This window comes from Empidonax traillii, unplaced genomic scaffold, assembly GCF_003031625.1.
Source record: "Empidonax traillii isolate 1590-97213 ecotype Southwest subspecies unplaced genomic scaffold, ASM303162v1 scaffold20:size5563877, whole genome shotgun sequence".
In the NCBI taxonomy this organism is placed as follows: Eukaryota; Metazoa; Chordata; class Aves; order Passeriformes; family Tyrannidae; genus Empidonax; species Empidonax traillii.
In genome coordinates this window covers 3,230,763-3,251,006 of record NW_020955213.1, presented here as the reverse complement: position 1 = coordinate 3,251,006, position 20,244 = coordinate 3,230,763, and the positions used below count along the sequence as shown (strand labels likewise).

At 49.6% G+C, this 20,244-nt stretch overlaps 1 protein-coding gene across 7 annotated transcripts in view; it reads left to right on the top strand.

The window, feature by feature from the left end:
- Positions 1 to 7,230: 7,230 nt before the first annotated feature.
- Positions 7,231 to 20,244, top strand: part of DOCK11 (dedicator of cytokinesis 11) — a 78,708-nt gene continuing 65,694 nt past the window's right edge. For all 7 annotated transcript variants that reach the window (XM_027899033.1, XM_027898989.1, XM_027899023.1 and 4 more), the window contains exon 1: positions 7,231 to 7,411. In XM_027899033.1, the coding sequence (XP_027754834.1) occupies positions 7,310 to 7,411 (102 nt within the window). In that variant the 5' untranslated portion in view covers positions 7,231 to 7,309. The remainder of the gene's footprint in view (positions 7,412 to 20,244) is intronic.

Genomic DNA, 20,244 nt, shown 5'->3' with positions numbered 1-20,244 from the left:
ATGGCCTGCCTTTTGGCAGGTTGTTTTACATGTTCTGTGCAAACAGTCTCCTCTGTAACCTTTTAATGATCTGAATAGTCTGGGTTCTTTTTAAGATGTAAACATGACTGCATTTGGAGACCTAAGTTGATACGTAGTTTTGCATTGTAGCTGCCAGAAGCTCCATTAAGTTGTGTTGGACCTGTCAACTACTAAGGTGATCATAAAAAGAGGTTATTGTTTTCATGATCCAGGCAGTTTACAAAGGTGATCTTGAAGAAGATGTTTCATTTCCATTTACCTCGATATTTAGCTTTATAGCACTCACAGTTCCTAGTATTCTCAATGCTTTTTCCCCAGTGAACTGTGCTGCACATTTTTAATGGTTCAGAAACCAGTGCCTCTTTCCCTCTCCTTCCAAGAGCTGCGTCAGTTAAGTGCTATTCCAGTCGGAGTGGTGCTGTGTCCAGTCTAATCTTGTCCACTGCTGGGTCTGAGGGCTCATCTGGTACCTTACACAGCTGTGTTCTGCTTTTGTGCTGAGCCTCCAGCTTCTCCTTGCAGGTAAATGTTAAGTTGCAAGTAAATGTCAGTTACTCTGCTGAGCCTGTTTGGTTCAGTCAAGTGCCTTCACTGTACCTCAGGTAGTGCCTCTGCAGTGATGTTCTGGGAGCACAAGCAAAGCATGGGTGGAGATCTGTTGAAATAAAACACTTTCCTTTCTTCTGAAGGCTTCCTCTCTGATGGACTGCTTTTTTTTTTTTTTTTTTAAGGGCCTACTTAACAAGTTCTGTTAAAGAGCAAAAGGTCTACATCCATGTAATCAAAATCCTGCTTACAAAGGTGATTGAGAATTCCCAGGAGGCAAAATGAGGAATTGCCATTGCAGAGGAACCTTGGTGCAGGAAATGTCTGAATTAACCCAGTCACTTCCCAAGAATCAATAAAATGAGCTGACTGGAGTGTCATAGATCTTCAGCACCTCATTTCTGCTGTGGCTGGCTCCTGGCAGCTGCTTCTGGCAGTGAGGGGCTGTGGGTGGAAACAAAGCTGTATCTCTGCTACCTTTGTCTCTTCCAGTACTGGGCACCAAGCCCAGTGCACGTGCAGAGGGACAAAAACAGCAGTTCAAGTAGATGAATAATGCTAAAATTTGATCTTTAAATGCTGCTTGTTTTTGCAAGCTAAAAAGGGCAGGGAGTCTTTGTTTCTTTTGGTTGGTGAGATTTTTTTGTTGTTGTTGTCTTTTTAACTGAAAGCAATGCTGAACGTGGCCAGTGGCATGATAATAACACTTGAATATAAGAGCATTAGCTGTAGACATGGCAGAATTGATTTTATCGGTCACAGAAAGCCACTGTGTCCTTTTTTTGCCTGTCATTAGCAATTGCTGAACACATGTTCAGGGAAATGTTGGAAAATGGTCACTCTTCAAATGATCCAAAGTGAACCTGTGAGTGTGAGGAATGCTAAGCTGCCGTCTTCTGAGGCAAACTTGCCTGCTGCTTCTGGCTGGAATATCATCAATGCACATTGATTTGTATTTTGTCCATGTCTGTTTTCTATGTGCTTTCTCTAGTTACATATAGCATAGATACCTTGTTTATTTGAGAACTGTGGGGACAGACTGGAAGGCTGTATGGAACTGTTGACTAGTTATGAGGACGTGGTACTGGAGTTGTGATTCTGGGTTCTTTATGCTAATGCCCGTAGCTGCTACTTTTGTTTTCCTAGTATTTTGCTAATAGTGTTGGTCTCCTGCCAAGATGAAGCGGAGGCTTTGCTGTTCACGTGGTTAGAAACTGGTCATTTTTTTCCTGCATGTGCTGTAGTGACAGTGCTTCAGGCTTCTGTGTGGAATTCTGCTCAGACTGTAATGTTAAGCAAATGGAGCACGAAAAATGAGTGAAGCCAAGTGCTACACACAGAACAACACACACAAGGCCATTCAGAAAGGGACACGAGTACTCGTTTAAGCCTGCGGGTAAATTTGTCTTTAACTGCAGTAAGAAGTGATGAGCACATGCTTAGAGCTGTGCCAGTAAGTTTGTTCTTCCAATAACCGTAACTCCTTTGATTTTTAGAGGGTTCATGAATAAATTTAAACCTGTCCTTTAGTAGCCTCCTGAATAAAGGCTTATACTATATCACGGTGATTAAGAGAACAGCTTGTTAGAGAATCGCTCTTTACTCGAGGTCCTCTGGAGCTCTAATCCAATCCCCGCTGCTCACCGAGGTCAGAGCAAGTTGCACAGAGCTTTTAGTGTCTCCAGGGATGGATTCTCCACAGTTTCCCTAGGTAACCTGTCCCATTTGACCAGCATCAGTGAGTATTTCCTCATGTCTTGCAATCTTTTTCCACTTACTTCTGGTTGTATATCTAAATGTCTTAATGTCATTTTAGTCTTTTTAGACCTACTGGGATTTGGTTAGGTCAGTTTGTGTCTATGGTCTTCAACAGACTCTGTTTTTATGGAGCTGACTGCTTTGTTTTGCTGTCTGAAAACAGATATTCAAGAGCAGTAACACTGCTAAGAAATTTTGAAAAGGTGAGAGATTATTTTACTGGCCTCATTTAAGGGCAGTACTTGACTCTGTAGAGCGTATGGTGAAATAGATTTATTTGAGTGATGGTGATCCCCTCATATTGTTTTCCCGTTGGCCTCACAGGTCTATACACAAGGAAACAAACATCAGGGAGGTTTTACCACTTTTTTTCCCTGCTTTTTCACAGACCTGTCCTGCCTGAAAAATACTGGGCTGAGACGAGGCAGCAATGGCATTTAGAGCTCAAGGGGTATGTCCAGCAGTGGTGTGTATCCTCCTCTTAATTGCTGCATTCTTTGTCCGAGCTAGAGAGATGCTCATGGGAGTTGTGTGAGATCTTAGTAATCCTCTGTGTATGGCAGTTACTGTAAGTGATCTTTAAAGCCTTCAAGCAGAGGAAGATAAATAAGGGAGTGCTCAAAAGCTGGATTTTGCTTCGTTACAGTACAGCTCTAGTGGTTAGACCAAACCCTGTGCTTTCCTACCGTCACTGCCATCTGCTTTAGTGTGATCCAGGGTACAGGAGAGAGGGGCAACAGCTCAGGGGTCTCATCAGTGTGGAGTGCTGGGTTCCCAAGTACAGAGAGACAAGGATAAAGTGGAGAGAGTCCAGCAAAAGGCTGCTGGGGTGATGAAGAGCTTGGAGCATCTGACGTATGGGGAGAGCCTGAGAGAGCTGGGGCTGTTCAGCCTGGAGAAGAGACAGCTCAGGGGGATCTTACCCACATGTATAAATTCCTGATGGGGTAAAGAAGACTGATAGAGACTTCTTGGTGGTATCTAGTGGAAGCACAAGAGGCAGTGGGCACAAACGAAATATAAGAAATTCATGTTTAAATAAACATTTTAAAAGTGTTGTTTGTTTGGGTTTTTTTCTTTCAGAATGGTCAAACACTACAACAGACCCGAACATCTGTCCCTTGAAGTGTTCCCAATTTAACAAAGTTGCTCTTGTGCCAGGGAAAGTGTGTCTTTGCCATGCCATGCTCCTTAGGATTAGGGATGGAGCCTGCATGGGCAGTGAGACAGTTGATCCAGTGTTGTTGCTGCTCTTTGTGACCCCATAGTGACGTGCTGGTGCAGCAGCTTTGCACTAGCTGTGGGCACTCTCTTTTTCTCCAGTGAGTGCAGTGGGTTCCTGCAGCCCTCACCCTCGATCCAGGGTGTCAGCAGAGGGCAGCCCTTCAACGCCAGGGCTTGGAAACCCTGGACTAAGGACCAGTTTCCTGCCGCACAGCTGGAGCATCCTCCCTTCGCAGGCCTGAGAAGCCAACAAGTGGCTGCTGACTGACAGTCCCGTTGGCATCTCTAGCGATGGGCCACACTCATCACATCTGGATCTGGATTACTGAGTCCCTCGGTTCTCTCTCCAGTGCAGTAAAGCACTTGGTTAATCACCTGCTTAAGGCTGATCACATAGGTAAGTGCTTTTCTGGGACAGGCCATTTGCAGGTGATTAAAAGGCCCACAGATAATCAGTGAAGGCAGTGAAAAATGGGATTATTGGCTAATAATATTAAGTGCCTTTTATCTTGGATGGTTTGTGAGAAATTAAATCCTAAGCCTGCCACTAACCCTTCAGCACCTTTGGGAGGTTTGCAGAGATGGTCCGGGAGTCCCCTATATATGGTTCCAGACCTTATATCTGTGTGAGCTGCACTGATAGATGTTAGTAAAAAAAAATAAAAGGCTATTTTTCCTTGCTGCATTCTCTGTGCTATAGCTCTTCTGGTAAGTGGGAAGGATTCCACCATCCGTCTAATACAGTGTCCTCTGCAACCTTTCTTGCCTTATAGTCGGTGCTGTCCAGCAGATCTGGGGAGGAGGTGGCAGGGGAGCTGTTTCAGCCAGGTTGGCTGTACCTTCCAGTGCATATCCTCACTGAGCACTACAGGCTGGTGCTGATGCTCTCTGATCAGTCAGGGAGGTGTGGGATCAAAATGACGTCGAGGACTTCAAGGCTGTAGTCTCAATGAAGAGGTGGAAATGCTAACACGGTTGCGTCTCTGAGTTCCCCATGGCAGGCTGAGTTCAAGAAAGTTTGGTCATCTGAGGCAGTGTTACCTCCTCAGCACCTCCAGAATGCCCCTGTGTGTTCTTGGCTGCCTTTCTTCCCTGTAAAAAAAGGAGATGAAAACTACAATCCTTGCTGCTTCGTGCTTGTCTCTCACAGCAGTGCTCTGGCTGCTGTTGTCCTGCCTTAACACTCCTTGTGCTTGAGACTCTTATTCTGATGTTTCTGATGTTCCCAAGAGGGAGTCACAGCTTACTGCAAGTTGTTTTCATGTGACGTGTTCTTCCCCTTGCTTCTATTTTCCTTTTGTTTTCATGCTTTGCTTCAAAAACAGCCTCACTGTTCACTGCTCTTCCCTGGCTGCCGAGCTCAGTTGAGTAGGATGCTGATGGGCAGCTGATCAGATGCAGCCCCTTGATGGCACCAAACCAAGCTTGTAATCTTAGCAGGAACCCTTTGCTTCTGACTGGGTAAAAACAGGGGTGGGTGCTTTAGGGAGGATTTTATTTCTTGTCAAGTGACTTGTCACAGCTCTCTTCTCCTCTGCCCCGGGACAAACACTCTGGTTCTTGGAGCTGTTCTTAAATGTCCGGGAACTGCTCTGACACAAGTGTTGACTCCAGTCATTGGTGCTCTGCTGGCTTGTGCTCTCCTGCAATGCTCAGCCTGCTCTGAGGAGCCACAGGGGCCAGGTGTTCTCCCCAGCAGCCAGGATAAACAGGGCTACCCCACTGTGACAAACATTGTGTTACCTGTCCTCTTGAGGCCAGGTGAATGAGACCTAACAATTTTATTTGCCAGTTCATTGCAGTGCAATCTCTGAAGCTGTGTACTGTGATGATTTCAAGTGGTTGGTAAAATCTCTCCAAGAAAGATGATGGGTGGGATAAGGAAGTGAACCTCAGTGCGCTGCTGCTGGAATTGTGCACCACAAACTTTTTGCTTCTTAACTTAGATTTGGAAAAGCTTTCTGAAAATGCAAATTCTCCAGCTTATCAACTCTTTTTTTTTTTTTCCCCTCATTTCATGGATATTTCATAATTAACAACAAACTTTTGCATTTGTTTTGCCTCTGGTGTAAAAAATCAGAGCAGTATTTCATACGAAATGGTGTCTGCTGCCCCTTCAGTGAACTGCTAAAAAGCACAACAATAACTGGCTTGCATGCTTTAGAAGTCACAAATAACATTTTGAATGGCTTGGATCATAATAGCTGTATTCATTACCCCCTACAGATTGGCTCTCATAATCAAAACAATTTCTCTATATGTTGCGTGACTTACAGCGTGCTTATAATTCCAGTGAGATCCTTGTAGATAGTATTTAATCAGCCATATGGCACAATGTGTGTAAATTCCTCAAGTGTATGACTATATGGCAACTCAATTCAGCGTCTTGCTGTGAAGATACAACACAATAAAATAAGTAAAAAAATTTTTAAGGCTTTAATGTACAAAACAAAGGATCAGAGGCTCTCTGTTGTGATTTCAAAATCACCATCCTTAAAACCAGTGTACAATGACAAAGTAACGAGGACTAGGAATTAAGTCCTAAGGAACCTTCTCTTAAATCCTTACTTCTTGCTTTTGCAGCTGGGCAGGCACAGGGGATTGTGGCCTCTCTAATCAAAGCACTTTCCTATAGCAAACCCTATAGGTTGGAGATTTTCTGGTTTAATCCCTGATGGCAACTCAGCCCCAGCTGTTCTGTCCCTTCCCCCCAGTAGGATGGAGGTGGGAGAACTGGAAGAATAAAAGTGATAAAGCTCATGGATTGAAATAAAGACAGTTCAATAGGTAAAGCAAAAGCCCCACACAGGGGCAAAGCAAAACAAGGAATTAATTCACCACTTCCCATGGGCAGGCAAGTGTTCAGCCATCCCTAGGAAAGGAGGACTCTAGCAGGGGTGACTTAGGAAGCCACTCCAAAAGTCCCCACTTCCTCCTTCTGCTCCAGCTTTATACCAGGAATATGATGCCATGTGGTCTGGGATATCCCTTGGGTCAGTTGGGGTCAGCTGTTCTGGCTGTGCCCTCTCCCAGCTCCTTGTTGCGCTGGTGAGCTGGAGTGAAGAGCAGAAAAGCCTTTGACCCTTTCAGGGCTGCTTAGCAGTAACAAAAACATCTGAATTATCAACACAGCCCCATACCAACTACTGTGGAGAAAATTAACTCTAGCCCAGCCACAACCAGAACAGAGATGCTCGGTAAAAAGATCTTGCCCTGGATCCAGCTTAAACTTGCAGGAACAGCCGGTAGAGCAGGGACACGCCTTGGGCAGAGGCCACACGGAGACCACCAGCCCAAACGGACCGGTGTCCCCTTCGTCACCGACCCTCCGCGGAGTATTGTTCTCAGTGTCCAGACACTTCAGCCGGAGCTGCTGCCCTCGGCTGAGCCCCGGCACCTGTGCCCTTGCCCGGGCAAGCCGGTGCTGCGTCCGCGGAGCCCCAGAGAGGAGCATCCCCCGCGGTGAGCGGGGCACGGTCCGGCCGTGCCGGGCTGAGGCACCGCCCCGGCCCGGGGCTGTCCGTGTGCCGGGGGTCCGGCGGAGGGGGCGGCCGGCCCGGGGCCACCTGCGGCGGGGACAAAGCGGGGCCGGGCGGGGCGGGGCGAGCAGGGACCCTCCCGGGCCCGCCCCGCGGCTCCGCCCGCCCCGGCCCGGCCGCGCCCGCCCGCCGGCAGCGAGGGAGGGGAGCGGGGAAGCACCAGCCCGCGGATCGGCACGGCTCGGCTCGGCTGCGTTTGGCTCGGCTCGGACCATGTCGCCATGTCGGAAGTGAGGAAGTTCACGAAGCGGCTCAGCAAGCCGGGCACGGCGGCCGAGCTGCGGCAGAGCGTGTCCGAGGCGGTGCGCAGCTCCTTCGTGCTGGTGAGCGCGGGCACAGCCCGGGCGGGGCCGCGGGGGCCGCTCCGCGCCGGGGGAAGGGGCAGAGCGGGGCAGGGGGTGCGCCGAGCGCGGGGAGAGGAAGAGGAAAGGGCTGGGCAGGGGCTGGAGAAGGGGCAGAGCGGGGGATGCTCAGGGCGCGGCGGGGCAGGGTTTGGGAAGCGCTGTGCGAGGGATGGGCGGGCGCGGCTGGGCAAGGCAGGGGATGGGGAAGGGATCCTTCTTTGGGATCCTCTCCGTGTGTTTGTGCCGTGCCATCCCACCTGCCGTCACCGCGCCCCTCAGCACCGCTCAGAGCTGAGAGGAGCGCGGAGAAGCGGCACTTTATCCACCTGGCGTGAGTTAGTGCCTGGGTGGTGGGAGCAAGAATTAACGGGAATCTGTCGGTGCAGGGCACTGAGCAAACAGGTAACAGAGCCCACCTTACGCAGGGTGCAGGCAGCTTGAAACTGGCACATGGAGAGGGCAGGACTGAAGGGCACGGCCTGGCAAGGTGAGATAGAGGCATGGGCATTGGCGTAAGCCGGGAGCCTGCAATATCCCGGGAATCGCGCTCCAGTGTCTGGGGTGAAAGTCACGTGCGTTATCAGATGGGTTTCATCCCCGCATGTGGGATGCTGCAGCAGGTTGTCTTTGTTGTGCTCACAGCTGTGCAAACGTTAGCGCTGTGCCCTGGGAGGATGCCGGGGTCAGCTCACAGCTTCCCAGGGTTTTGTTGGATGGATTGCACTGGTGCTCATTGAATTACTCTAGCGTGTAATCAACTTTGACCTTGACTCTGATGGAAGGAAGGTTAGTCAATGGGATATGCAGAAAGTGCAGTACAAGTTCAGGGAATAATTCCTATTAGTTCTTTACTATTAGATTAAATGACATGTGCTGTTAAACAAATTGAGGGGTTTGAACAAACCTTTTAAAAACAGAGTTTTCTTGTAAATTTACTGATTTCCAAAGCTGAAAAAAGCCATGGTGATAATCCAGTCTGACTTCTTAGTGCTAGTTTTGCTTCCAATGTGCAGTTGTTCAGGGATCCTTGTGGGCTCCCATGTGATTTGCTTTCCCTCTTTCGTCAACAATACACAGAGACAAATGTTTTGTACAAGCTGATGGAACCTCTGATTGAGAATGAAATTGTGTGTATAAGACCAGAAGAGCTTTGGTATCCTACAGACAAATGGTTACTTGGCACCTGTGCCAGGAAGCTCAGGGAGAGAAGGAGTGAGTCCGACTGTCAGAAAGGGAAGGGATGGGTGGGACTGCAGATGAAGATAAATAAAACCTTGACAGGAACCCAAAGAAGCTGTCAGAGTCCAGCATCCATCAGCAGCCGCTTTCTTTCTGATCCTCTCTAGGGTTTCATTGCCCACACTGCCCCTGCCAACTTCTCTCTCTTTCTGGCAGGCAAATCCCCAGAGCTGCTGTGCTGCCTGGTGTGTTGGCAGCCAAGCGCCAGAGGAGGATGAGGGCAGGTGTCTCTGATCCCTGGGTCTTGGCAGATTTTCCTGCTTTTGGCAGTTCAATAGCAGTGGATAAATCCCAGCACTTCTGCATCACTGGGAAGGGCCGTAAGACACTGCAGTGATCAAGGAGTGGGGAAGAAGGTGGCACAAGCTTATAGGACTGTGTCAGATGGCATTTTTGCCACCCTCGGTAATTAAGGATAAGGTTCGTGCTTTTCAGGTTATTCCAAGAAAAAAATGGTTCCTCTCCTTCTGTTAGTGCATTGTCCTGTGGGGAAGGGATGTCTATACATCGGTGTGCTGGCTGTTTGCAGGGTGTAGAGAGGATCCTGGGAAATGATGGTGGGGAGTGGTGGAGACTGAGAGGTTGTCGTTTCTGATCCTGCTCCCAAGGTGAGGCTCAGTCTTGGTGCTGATGGTGCACATCCCCTACCCATCTGCCCCCTCCTTGCCATGGGCAGTGTGGGGGAGATCGCAGGGCCCAGCATCAGGAGCGTGCCAGCAGGCTGTGGTCCCAGCTGTGCCTCACCCTGAGGCAGTGCTGAGCTCACCAGTGGTCCATGGATATGTGGGGAGCAGGGGCTGGTGCTTGGTAACTGGATGGAGCAGTCTGGCACCATGTGGTGCTGTGTGTCCCATGAGCTGGGACTTTCTGAAGCAGATTGGAGTTGCACTAGAGACTGCCTGGCGGGATCCCATCCCCTTCCTGCAGCCTGGACACAGCAGGTCAATAAAAAGTCAATAAAAGCGTGTGAGTAGTTTAATGCTCTTGAGGCCCTGGGGGACACCCTGCCTGTCCCTCTGTGATCCTGTCAGGTGCCTTGTCTGTCTGCTTGCCTTGAGGCAATCTAGCTGAAAGCATGGGTATCTGTGGTGGTGAGCATGGAAGAGATGAAGGAATGAGGAGCAGAGCTAATGCTGCAGGTACCAGAGCACACACCTTCATCCACAGGAGGAGTGAGCATTACAGGGCTCTTTCAGTGTGTTGGTTGAGCTCAACATTTTGGGCATTCAGGGTACTCCTTGAGACAAGGAACTGTCTGGAGTAAGAAGACATTTGTAGTCAGTGAATGAAATACTCATAAATGAAAACATCTCAGTGAAGAAAGCTTTTAACATCATGGAAGTGGTCAGTCTGTACAGAGCCACAGTTTGTGCATTAAAGGAGATGCATCTCCAGCCAGGAGTGCCGTGCTCCTGCACAGCCAGCCTGAGCCAGTCTGCTACACTGCATTTCCAGAAGTGCTGCCCTGCACATGCAGTGAAGCCCATGTCATCTTATTTCTGTTCCTGGTTTTCCATTTATGACTCTCTAGTGCAGTTTATGCTTTTCTTTGGTTTGCAGAGCTGGACTGAAGCTGGTGGGAGTTTGGCAGGGCTTTGCTCCTTTGTGCTTGTGCAAGGGAAGCGTTGGCTGTGGTGGTGACTGGACATCAGCAGCGAGGGGAGGTTGTCCCTTTCCAAGGTGTCCTGGAGTACGTGTGTCCACCCGTTGCCCTTTGGACCAGCTGCTAGGATGCAGTCAGAGCTGTACTTGCCATGGTCTAAACGGAGCTGTAACCTGGAGCTGTCGTAGTGAAAGTGAGCACAAGCTGTGCTGGGGAGCTGGGAGGCACTTTAGGTCCTGTGGGAAGGATGGGGAATGAAGTGCAGTTCACTTGGGGCTCCTGTTCCCTCTTACTCTGCTGCTGTTTCCAGGGTCCTGGCTGTCATTCTGGCCTTGCATCAGGTTCACAGACAGGCTGTGTAGTGGAGGTCTGGGCTTGGAAGAAAGAGTTCAGTGGGAATCCCTTGAAAGCAGGCACAGCCCTGCAGAGCAGCATCGGGAGTGCCTGGGGTGCCGCAGGCAGCCGGGGTGTGTGGGAACCCGGGCTCTCTCTGTGCGCTTTTCTTCACAAAGCTGCAGGGCAGATTGTATCAATTTCAGCTTTGAATGCTCCCTGATGTGCGCTACTGATTACAACTGGGGATGGAGTTTTGGCAGACTAATTGACAAACAAGGTCACTGTTTAAACAAACAAATTTAGCGAAAGCATTAGTTGGCAGGTGGGATAAATGACAGGCTAAAAGATAAAGGAAAATTTTAAGATTAGGTTAAAGAATGGAGCAGTCAAAGCCCAATTGTGCTAACTTTAACCATTCTTAACCAAGAGATTACTTGCAACTCAAACTCTGGGGCACCAACAGTACAATACTGTGTTAGAAGTGCAACTTCAGAGCTGAAGTGCTGATGATACCTGGAAGAGGAACCTGGACTAGAGCTCAAGGAGAGCAGTCAGGGACCTTTGGCAGTGGAGGGACATGGGTGATTTTGGCTCAGACTTTCAGTGCAATCTCCCTCCTCCCATGCTCTCCACACTGAGGATGTTGCTGAGTAATAATGGGAAAGTTGAGCAGCAGGGCAGGAGAACCCTGCTCCGAGTCCCTGGCTGATGTGGGACCTGGGCAGTCAGAGGCCAGACATTTGCCAGCAGGATGCACATGTGTGCTCGGGTGTGTGGTCCTCGTTCTGATGGAGGTGCCTGTGCATCTCTCCTTCACTCCATGAAATGCAGTGGGGCATTGTAGAGTTGAGCTGTTTAAGAGCACACATGTGTGAATGAGATCTCGAGTCTTGTGGCACTGACAGGGCAATAGCAAAGGCTCTTCTCTCTGCCTTAGAATCCAGATCACTTGCTTCTGTGTGGAGGTAAGGCCAAAACTGAGACAAGGTCTCCCTGTGCCTCCCCTCTCTCTTTGGGGGTGGTGTTCAGCAGTGGCTCAGCCCCTGCAAGGAGGGAGCTGTGTCTCAAGCCAATTGCACATTTTCCAGAGGTGTCATTCTCTGTGTCGTGACAGAGAAATAAAATGTGTGGGAGACACGAGATCAGAGCAGCAAGCACTTGACAAAACCCAGATGATGCATTTTCCCACAGTGCTGCCAAACCTACTCATCTGGTGGCAATTTTAAGTCTCGCACAATTACTCTGATTTTCTTTAGATCATTTCTATACAGATTAACTAAAGATGCATTTACTGCTTTGCCACAGAGATTTACAAAGGGTGCAGAGCCAGAGCATCTTATCTGAGAAGGAGCAGCTGCAAAGGATTTGCCCACACTGAGTGTCAGCCAGCCCAGTGGAGCATCTCCAGGCACCCCAGGGCACAGATTGGTGGCACCCAGGCACACTCAGCTCTGGGCCACACCTCTGGCAGCACAGGAACTCCCAGAACTTGCAGTGTGGGAGAACCTCTGCTTGCAAACAACTGCATCGATCCCTGCCATCCAGAGGTATCCAAAGCGGGTGTCTGCTCTCTGTGTTATGTGGTGCTGTGGGATGTGCTTCCTGAAACCTCACCGTGAGACAGTGGGCAGCATGCCAGGAGGAGATGGGTTTTGTTTGATCCTGGCTGGGCTGGGCTCACAGGGGTGGCTCAGTTTCAGTCAGTTACAAAAAGGAGATAAAAAGCACCTTAATAGTGATACTGAGAAGGTTTTGACTGGAGGCAAAAAGGCATTTTGTTCTTTCTGTGTTTTTTTTTTTTTCAGCTTAAACTATATTATTAGTGTCTCAATTTATGCTCATGCCGAGGAAATCAGTTTTCTGCATACAGCCTTCTTTTAATAAGCTAAATTCACTTTGATCAATGTGAAGCCTTTTTATATGCAGCGTTTGTAGTGATCTTGGAGCTCAAGAGAGACACAGAATACGGAATACGTGCATGTTCTCCCCGGGGGTTGTCAACATGCTGTGTTTGCACAATTTACATAGAAAAAGAGACATATATGAGGCATGGGAGGAAACTCTGCCCCTGTGTAAGTGGGTGGGAGCTTTGCAGTTGGTTCAGCCAGGGCAGGATCTGCCTACTATGGCCGGGTGCCTCCAGAGCCGGCCACCACAGCTCGCTGGGGTGGCTTCTGTGGAAGCGTTTGTGGAGAGAATGTTGTTCACAGGGGCTTATTCAAGAAAACACTTAAACGCATTCTTGAAATTAATCACATGCTTTCCTGACTTGGGGCTGGTGTGCTGTAAGGGGCTGGATTTAGCCCAGTGCTGGCTGAGTGCCGTGGCACGGCCCTGGGCAATTCCTGCCAGGGAAGTGGCCGGGTTTGCTCCTGCCTGAGCACACACCACTTGTGGAGTGGATGAAGGGCTTGGGTTGATGGAGAAGAGCAAGACTCCAAGTGACCTCTGCAGCTATTTGTGGCCAAATCTCTGGCATATCTCCTACTGATACCCAGTCCAGAAGAGATGGGGCAATCCCTTGCTCCCCCATGAATGTGTGCTGAGGAATGGCTGCCATAGGATGAGCTGCAGTCAATGTGTCCATTTCTTGAGGTGTTTGGAGTCAATGACAAGCTTTTGATGGGCTCTAAATCTTATCCTTCCTAAGGCATCATTTAAATGTGTGTGTCCTCCTACCCATTATAGGAAAAGCATTAGGAAGAGAACAAAGCACCCAGGCCTTATGTGTGTGTACCTCTTATCACATTTTGTTAGCTGGGGTTTTAGCTTTTGCTGGGCAAGGCTGAGAGTGGTTTGTTGCGTGCCAAGGACAGTATCATGAAAATGCAGGTGTCCCTGCATTGACAGCATCTGCCCCAACCCACCACCATCAGTGCAGTGAAACGCCTGGAACAGATGGTGGTTGGTGGTGCCTGCAGCTAATGCCAGCAATGCAGTGGGGATTTGGTGCACTCAGAATCCAGTGAGAGGGATGGCTCCTGGGCTTTGTTTCAGCCTCTTCTGTTATCTGGAGATATTTGCAGATATCTCCCCCAGGACCACGAGCATTTGAACCAGGACTACCTGCTGTAGTGTGTGGTGTAGTGTCCTTTTCTATATGCAGCTGGGTGGCTCTTTCATCATTTCACTTAGCCCTTTGCATGCTGATTTATTATATCTAATGGTGCAGAATTGCACAAAGCTCTTGACATTTCTATGGCCTGAGAATGCAAGTCACAGTCACACACAGCAGCTGAACAGCAGCCAGGCATGGGGCACACGTGTGCTTCATCATCCCCAGTTAATTGGCCTCCTCACTCCTGCTTTGTCCAAGGAAGAAAAGAGTAGTTTCATATACCTTTCTGACCATTGCTGTCATCTTAAAAATGCTGGAATATGTTTCCCTGCCACCAACTCTTTCCATCTCTTTTATTTCCTTAAAAAGTACAAATCAAAGCTCTCCCTTTGCTGTCTCCTCTTTCCTTCAGCACAGCCCTCACTTATCTTTACAGTTTTTCCCTGCCTCCTGCTGCTTCTCTAATGGGGTCAGGGCTGCTTGTTCCTGACCCCTTTCTCACCCCTCTCTCCTTTCTTGCTGAAATGCAGTTTCTTCTCTCCCTATTAATATCCCCTGTCACAGGGCTGTTCCTGGGGAGTGGTTGCGTCTGGAAGGAGACCCTGTGTGTTTTGGTCCGCAGTGCTCCCCACTCCCTCATCCTGCTCCTGGCTCCAGGCTGTGTGACATCCCCTCTGCAGCCTGGTCCCTCTGTCCCCACAGTGAGGACACTGCATGGGTGCAGCTGGAGGAATCTCCCCTGTGCAGTATTAGGACCTGGTGATGTCAGAGTGCCGGACATTGCTCCGTAACAGCCATACATGGACCTATTTTGGCAGCAGTCAGGACCATGGGATGTGGGCTGAACGGCAGCGTCTGTGTGCGGAGCGGGGCACATCTCCCAGAGGTCTGGAGGAAGCCACAGCTCAGGATGGAAGCTGACTCCATGTCTGCAGGGCTCTGTCAGCCTGCCAAACCCTTGGCTCTGTGGCTCAGTCCTTGGGGACATGGGGGTAGCTGGAGCAGGGACTCGAGGGAAGCGTTATGCCAGCCAGAAAGGGATGGAGGGGCACAGAGACATAAGGCTTGACAGGAGCTCGGTTTGTGATAGGAGCAGGTGGAAGAGAGATGCTTGGGAGAGGAAAAGGAAGTCTCCATCTCTTGGAGGCAGACGATGGCACTGGCTGAGGTGGGCTGAATGCCCGCAAAGCTGGTGTTCAGGGAGGCAAACCCAGCTGCCAACAGACAACCACTTTCCATGGCAGTTTGGGGCTCCAAGAAAGTTGTGCTGGACTCAGCCAGGTTTTCTTCTCAATTCTGCCTTTCCCTCTGTGCCTGGGGAGCCCTAAGCACACCCTTGTCCTGTAGCATAATGCTGGAACTTGTATGGATGTCTGTATTCGGGGAAACTTCAAGGTGTTTCTGTTGACGGCAGCATTTTGTCTATGGGTGGGTCAAAGCCTCGTAGTCTGTCCCTTGCAGAGCCCATCCACAGCCCCTCCTGCATTTGCTGGGGATAACAGAGTTTAACTCTGCAGCTGCTGCAGCTGTTTGCACCTGTGTCCAATTCCTGCAACCAGAAAATGGAGCATAGATGAGGCTGAGACAAACAACTTCCTGAGCTGCTTAAACCACCACTGAGATCTTTGGCTTTGACTGCACTGCTGGGGTGTTTGCTGTGTTGCTGAGGCAACCCAAAACTATCTTGTGACTTTCTGCTCCGTTTTTCCCCAGTGTTGCTCTGTGGGCTTGAACAAGTCTCTTCACCCCGTCCCAGCTCGGTGAGGAGTGTTCTGCCTCCTCGCCTTCGGGCAGCAGCTGCGCAGTTGGCTTGGCCCCGTGTGCAAGTGGTTTCTTAGTGAAAAACAAGAGTTTAAGACAGACAGGAAAGGGAGGGGTTCTGCTTATGTGCCATTAATTGCTTTAAGATGTTCTGAAGCTGGCTATTCTGGAACTGGATGCTAAATATAAAACTGATACTACATAAATAAATGATGAAATACAAGTGACATCTGAAAAGCACTTTGGGATGTTCCAGTTAAGAATTTAAATAAATAACATGTATTGTTGTCGTTGTAATTACTCTTTTCCTTTTTTAGCATGCCTGTGCTTACAGAATGTTTTGAGGAGTCCTATCTGGCAGAACTTCAGCTGTCCCACAGAAACCAGTAGCCTTTTGCCAGTTTTTATCAACACTATTATTTTTGGAGGAGAGAATCAAAGTTGTGACGTGTTTTCACATCTCATGCTCTGCGGCAGATGCTCAGCTGGATGCAGGTGCAGTTTGGCTGACGTGGAGCTGCTCTGATCCCTCCCTCTGCTCCTCGAGGAGAAGGGCTGGATGTGTGCCAGGATGTACCTGTGCAGACAGGGACTGACAGGACTTCAGGCACTGTGCCTGGGGACTGGAGACACTGTCGGAGTCTGTACTGAGCTGACACTGGTGTGTGTCACACAGAAGCACTCAGAGGTCCTGAGGAAGGTCAAGCACAGGGGTATAGGGTACTGAAAGCCATCTCAGATGCTTGTCCTAAACCGCTGCTCTGTGCAAGAACAGTGCTGGATCACCTCAAATGTGTGCTCATGCCAGAGGTGGGCCTGGCCCCAGCTGCCACTCGCCTCCAGCAGTGCTTTTCTGCTGACTCTGCACTTGTTCAAGGCACCATTTTTCAGAGGTGATGTGTGAAGGTGAAGTGCTGGTGGGCTGGAGTGGCAGCACTGCCTTCTAGCCACTCTCAGTTGGGCTGTGAACTCTCACTGCTTCATTGCAATGCAGCTGTTTTCTGTTTCCTTTGCTTAAGTGATTATGCAAGAATCTCAAGCTTTCAGGAAAAAAACAGAGTTCTTGGCCCTTGTGGCTGCAGAACTCAGCTTCAAAATGGGATCTGCTAAAGGCTGTGAAGTGTGGAGTCCAATTCTGAGTAAGTGGAAGGGAAATGAAAAGTCATATGTTGATTATCCTGACTTCCTGTAATTTTCTTAGCCAATCTGAAGACACTTCAAGGGCTGAATTTGTTTTATTTGATAGGCCTAATAAGGACAAGTAAATGTTTGCCTGTCTACACTGACATCACCTTTTTGACTGTTCATTCAAGCCCTCTCCAAGCTGGTGTCTCACACCGATGCTGCACCACTCTCGGAGACAGTGCTGATAACTGCAGGCACTTTGCCACTAGAGAATTGGGCATTACATTGCAAAAGGAGACATCCAGCTTGCCAGAACCCAGTCTGCCATTTGCAGAGCTGAAATGAGGTTCTGTTGCCTCCCAGGACCATCAGTGCAGGAGGGGAGAGGTGTAGGTTGGTTTGCGCAGAACTTGAGCTGGGTGGAGGGAAGCACAGGAGAGGGGGCTGGCTTTTGCTCCATGCTTTCAGATGGAAAGAGTGAGTCATTTCCACTGCAAGTGTTTTCTTGCAGGGTGCCAGGACTGTGCACCCATCCTCCCCTTCCCTGCCACATGGCTTTTTATTTCTCTGAGAGCTCCTGTTAGACACAGCCTATCTCCATATAATACAGAGCAGGGAAAGAGTGGGGTACAGCAGCCTTGTGCTGCTGGCACTGCATTTAGAGCTGGAGTGTGGCACAGACTGGCACATAACTCCTATATGGAGATGGGAGCATGGGGACTCAGATCCCTGTCTCATGAGACCCTTGGAAATTATGCACTTGCAGCTGTGTCTCCTGCTGTCCAGCTGCTGGGGTTCCTCTGCCACATGTACCCATTTCTGTGTGTAAAAGAGACAAACTGAGCCCTGAAGTTTGCTCTGGGGGTGCTAAAGACCAGGCAAGGGAGAGTCTGCTTTCCTGGGCCACAGCTGGTGAAGCATTTTTTTCCAGGGCAGGATGAGTACTGCAAGGAAAGAAGGAGGTGCTCAGGTACCCCACTGAAGGCATCACCTAACAACTGCTGGGCAGCCCACACTGCCTGAGGGAGGGTCTGTTTGCTGCAGGGTGGGGAGAGCCCTTGGAGGCCTGGCATGCCACTAATCTGCTCCTGTCTGTTGGTCCAGCCTGTGCAAGTCTGTGTCCTGCTTTCCTCTTGCTGCTCAGGGTCCCAAAACATCCACGTGCATCCATGTGCTTTGAGCATCCTTGCAAGTCAGTTCTGCCGACTTCGCTCTGGGACGCAGGACCGGAGTGAGCAGGGAGTGGGTGCAGCACAGGCTGCCCTGCAGCAGGAGTGCCTGTGGGGCAGCTGGGGCCCTGGCAGTGGCACATCAGAGCTGTCAGGAGCCGTTTCAGAGGCTGCTCACCTGCTGTCCACGGAGGGCTGTGCAGAGCATTGCTCTGAGCTGTGGTGGCATCTGATCACTCCCTGTCAGGCCCCTTCTCCTCACCTCTTCCCTTCCTTATTGCCCATGGGGCTCCTCTCCTGTCTGCAGCACACACCTTCTCCACCATCCCCTCTCGGTCTCCCTGACTTCGTCTCCTGCCTCTCCCAGCTACACAGCCCCAGCCTTCACACAAGTCTTGCTTCCCATGACGTGGCCCCTGCACAGCTTCATCCTCAGGTGAGAAAAACCCACATTCCCCATCCCACCCAGCCCTGTACCACCTTGGACCAACTCCTGACATCCTTCTTTCTCCCTGCTTCCTCTGCTCTTCCTCTTCCTGGTTTGGTTTCCCTCTCTTGCCATTTCACAAGATGCTCTGTGTGTTTGCGTGCCCACCTTACAGCCCGTCCCTCTTCCCTGTCCCAGGTGCGGATGTTTCCCCTGTGGTCTCTCAGCGTTTTGGTGTCTTCAGCACAGCCAGGCATCCTGCCTGGACATTCCTCTTGTTTTTTTAAACTTCCTTCCCTCTGACCAGTGTAAAATTTATTTTGACCCGCTTGCACCAGCTTTATCAACTATTTTTCATCCTTGTGGCTTTGCCGTATCCCATCTCTGCGCATCTGCTACATCCAGCCGTGTGCTGGGTTTGCAGCAGGCTCATGGACACAAACTCCCCATCACCTGCTGAGAGCTGCCTCATTGCCTCCTTGCTGATTTCTTCCCAAAATGTAGTTTTGCTGAGAAGCCCACAAACCTCTTGGCAGCAGCAGGGCTGCGTCGTGTTGCGACTGCTGCCATATGTGCTGACTCACACTGTCTCCCTGCTTGCCCTTCCTCCCCGATGTCTGTTTCCATCTCCTCCCTTTCTCCTGTGCGTTTGAATGCGAAGTTTTTGGGGCACAGACTTTATTCTGGCTTTGCAGAGGGTTATGGTGGTTCCAGGCGCTGGATGGCCAAACCTGGGTTTTGCCACTTTTTGTTGTTCTTTCTTATGCCCAGGATCCTGGAATGATGAGTTATGTGTGAGTCTCAGGTTTTGTAAATGAAGCTTCATAGCCTTCCTGCAAGCTTGAGTGATAGTTGTGTAAATAGGATCAGATGGCAGTGCAGGAACTAGAGGCAGAAGAAGTGAACAGTCACAAATGTGATATTAAAAAAAAAAGAAAGCTCTTAAAGACCACACAATTTGAGTTTGCCCTGACCTGATCTCTAAATCCCTGGCTGTGGAAGAGCTTTTCTATTGATAGGAGTTGTTCAATTCCATATACCCATACAGTTTGCCAAGTGAATTTGCTCAGTTCCCAGGCATCACTTAAATTCTCCCATGTGCTGTAAGGTTTCATGAGCAAAATAAGAAGATAGGGTGTTCTCTCTCCTGTTTTTGAGGTATCCTCACATCTCCAGATTGCACAGTGCAGTGGGAACTGGTCCCTCTGCCCAGGGCTGTTTCCTGTCTCAGAGGTGATGTGACCAAAGGGTGTTGTGTGTCCAAAGGGTAGTTGTATGCTTCCATTTCCCCGCCCTCTTTAGCTTTTAATTCCCCATATTGACTTTTCCTCTTGTTTTCTGTTGTTTTTCACCTACTTGGCCCTTTGAGATTTGTTTTTAAATATGGGCTTTGCCTGGCTTTCCATGTGATTGCACTACAGGTTTGCAACAGGTGAGGCAGCAAATAGGCTGTAGAATGGTTGCTAAAATTCGGTCACTAAAAGAGTTATGCACTCTGAGACAATACACGTACCTGTATTTATGTGTACATTTAGGCGTACGTGTGGCCTGTGCTATTTCCTTTTCTCTCTTCAGCTACTCTAAAGAACCAGCACTGTTAATACTCATCTCAGTTGTCTCTCTAGCTGTGGATGCACACATTGGGTAGGGCTTCATTTCCGAGGCTGTGAGAAAACACCACGTGTCGGGCGCTGCCGAACCCGCAAGGTTTTCAGTGGGAGGCAGGAGGAAGCGTTGCAGGGCCGTATGTGTGTTTGTGCTGGCCGTTAGTGCCACGAGAAGTGAAAGTCGAGCCTGGTGCAGCTCTTGGGCTGGGCTTCCGCTGTGCAACAGATAACGTGTGCTGGCAGCCACCACAAGGCTTGTGTCATTGCAGAGTGACCATCAAACTGGTGACAGCGGAGCCAAACCAGCTGGGTTTGCCATTTTCCTCTCTGGATATTGCTTTAAATGAGAGCCAGACCGAAAGGACTGAAAATAGAAAAGCTTTCTCACAGTTTTCCTTTGGCTGTTGTTTTGAAAAAAACATCTTTCTCTCACTCTCTGAACGTTCACATCACCTGGGTTATACCTGTTGTAATTCTGGGAGAAAAG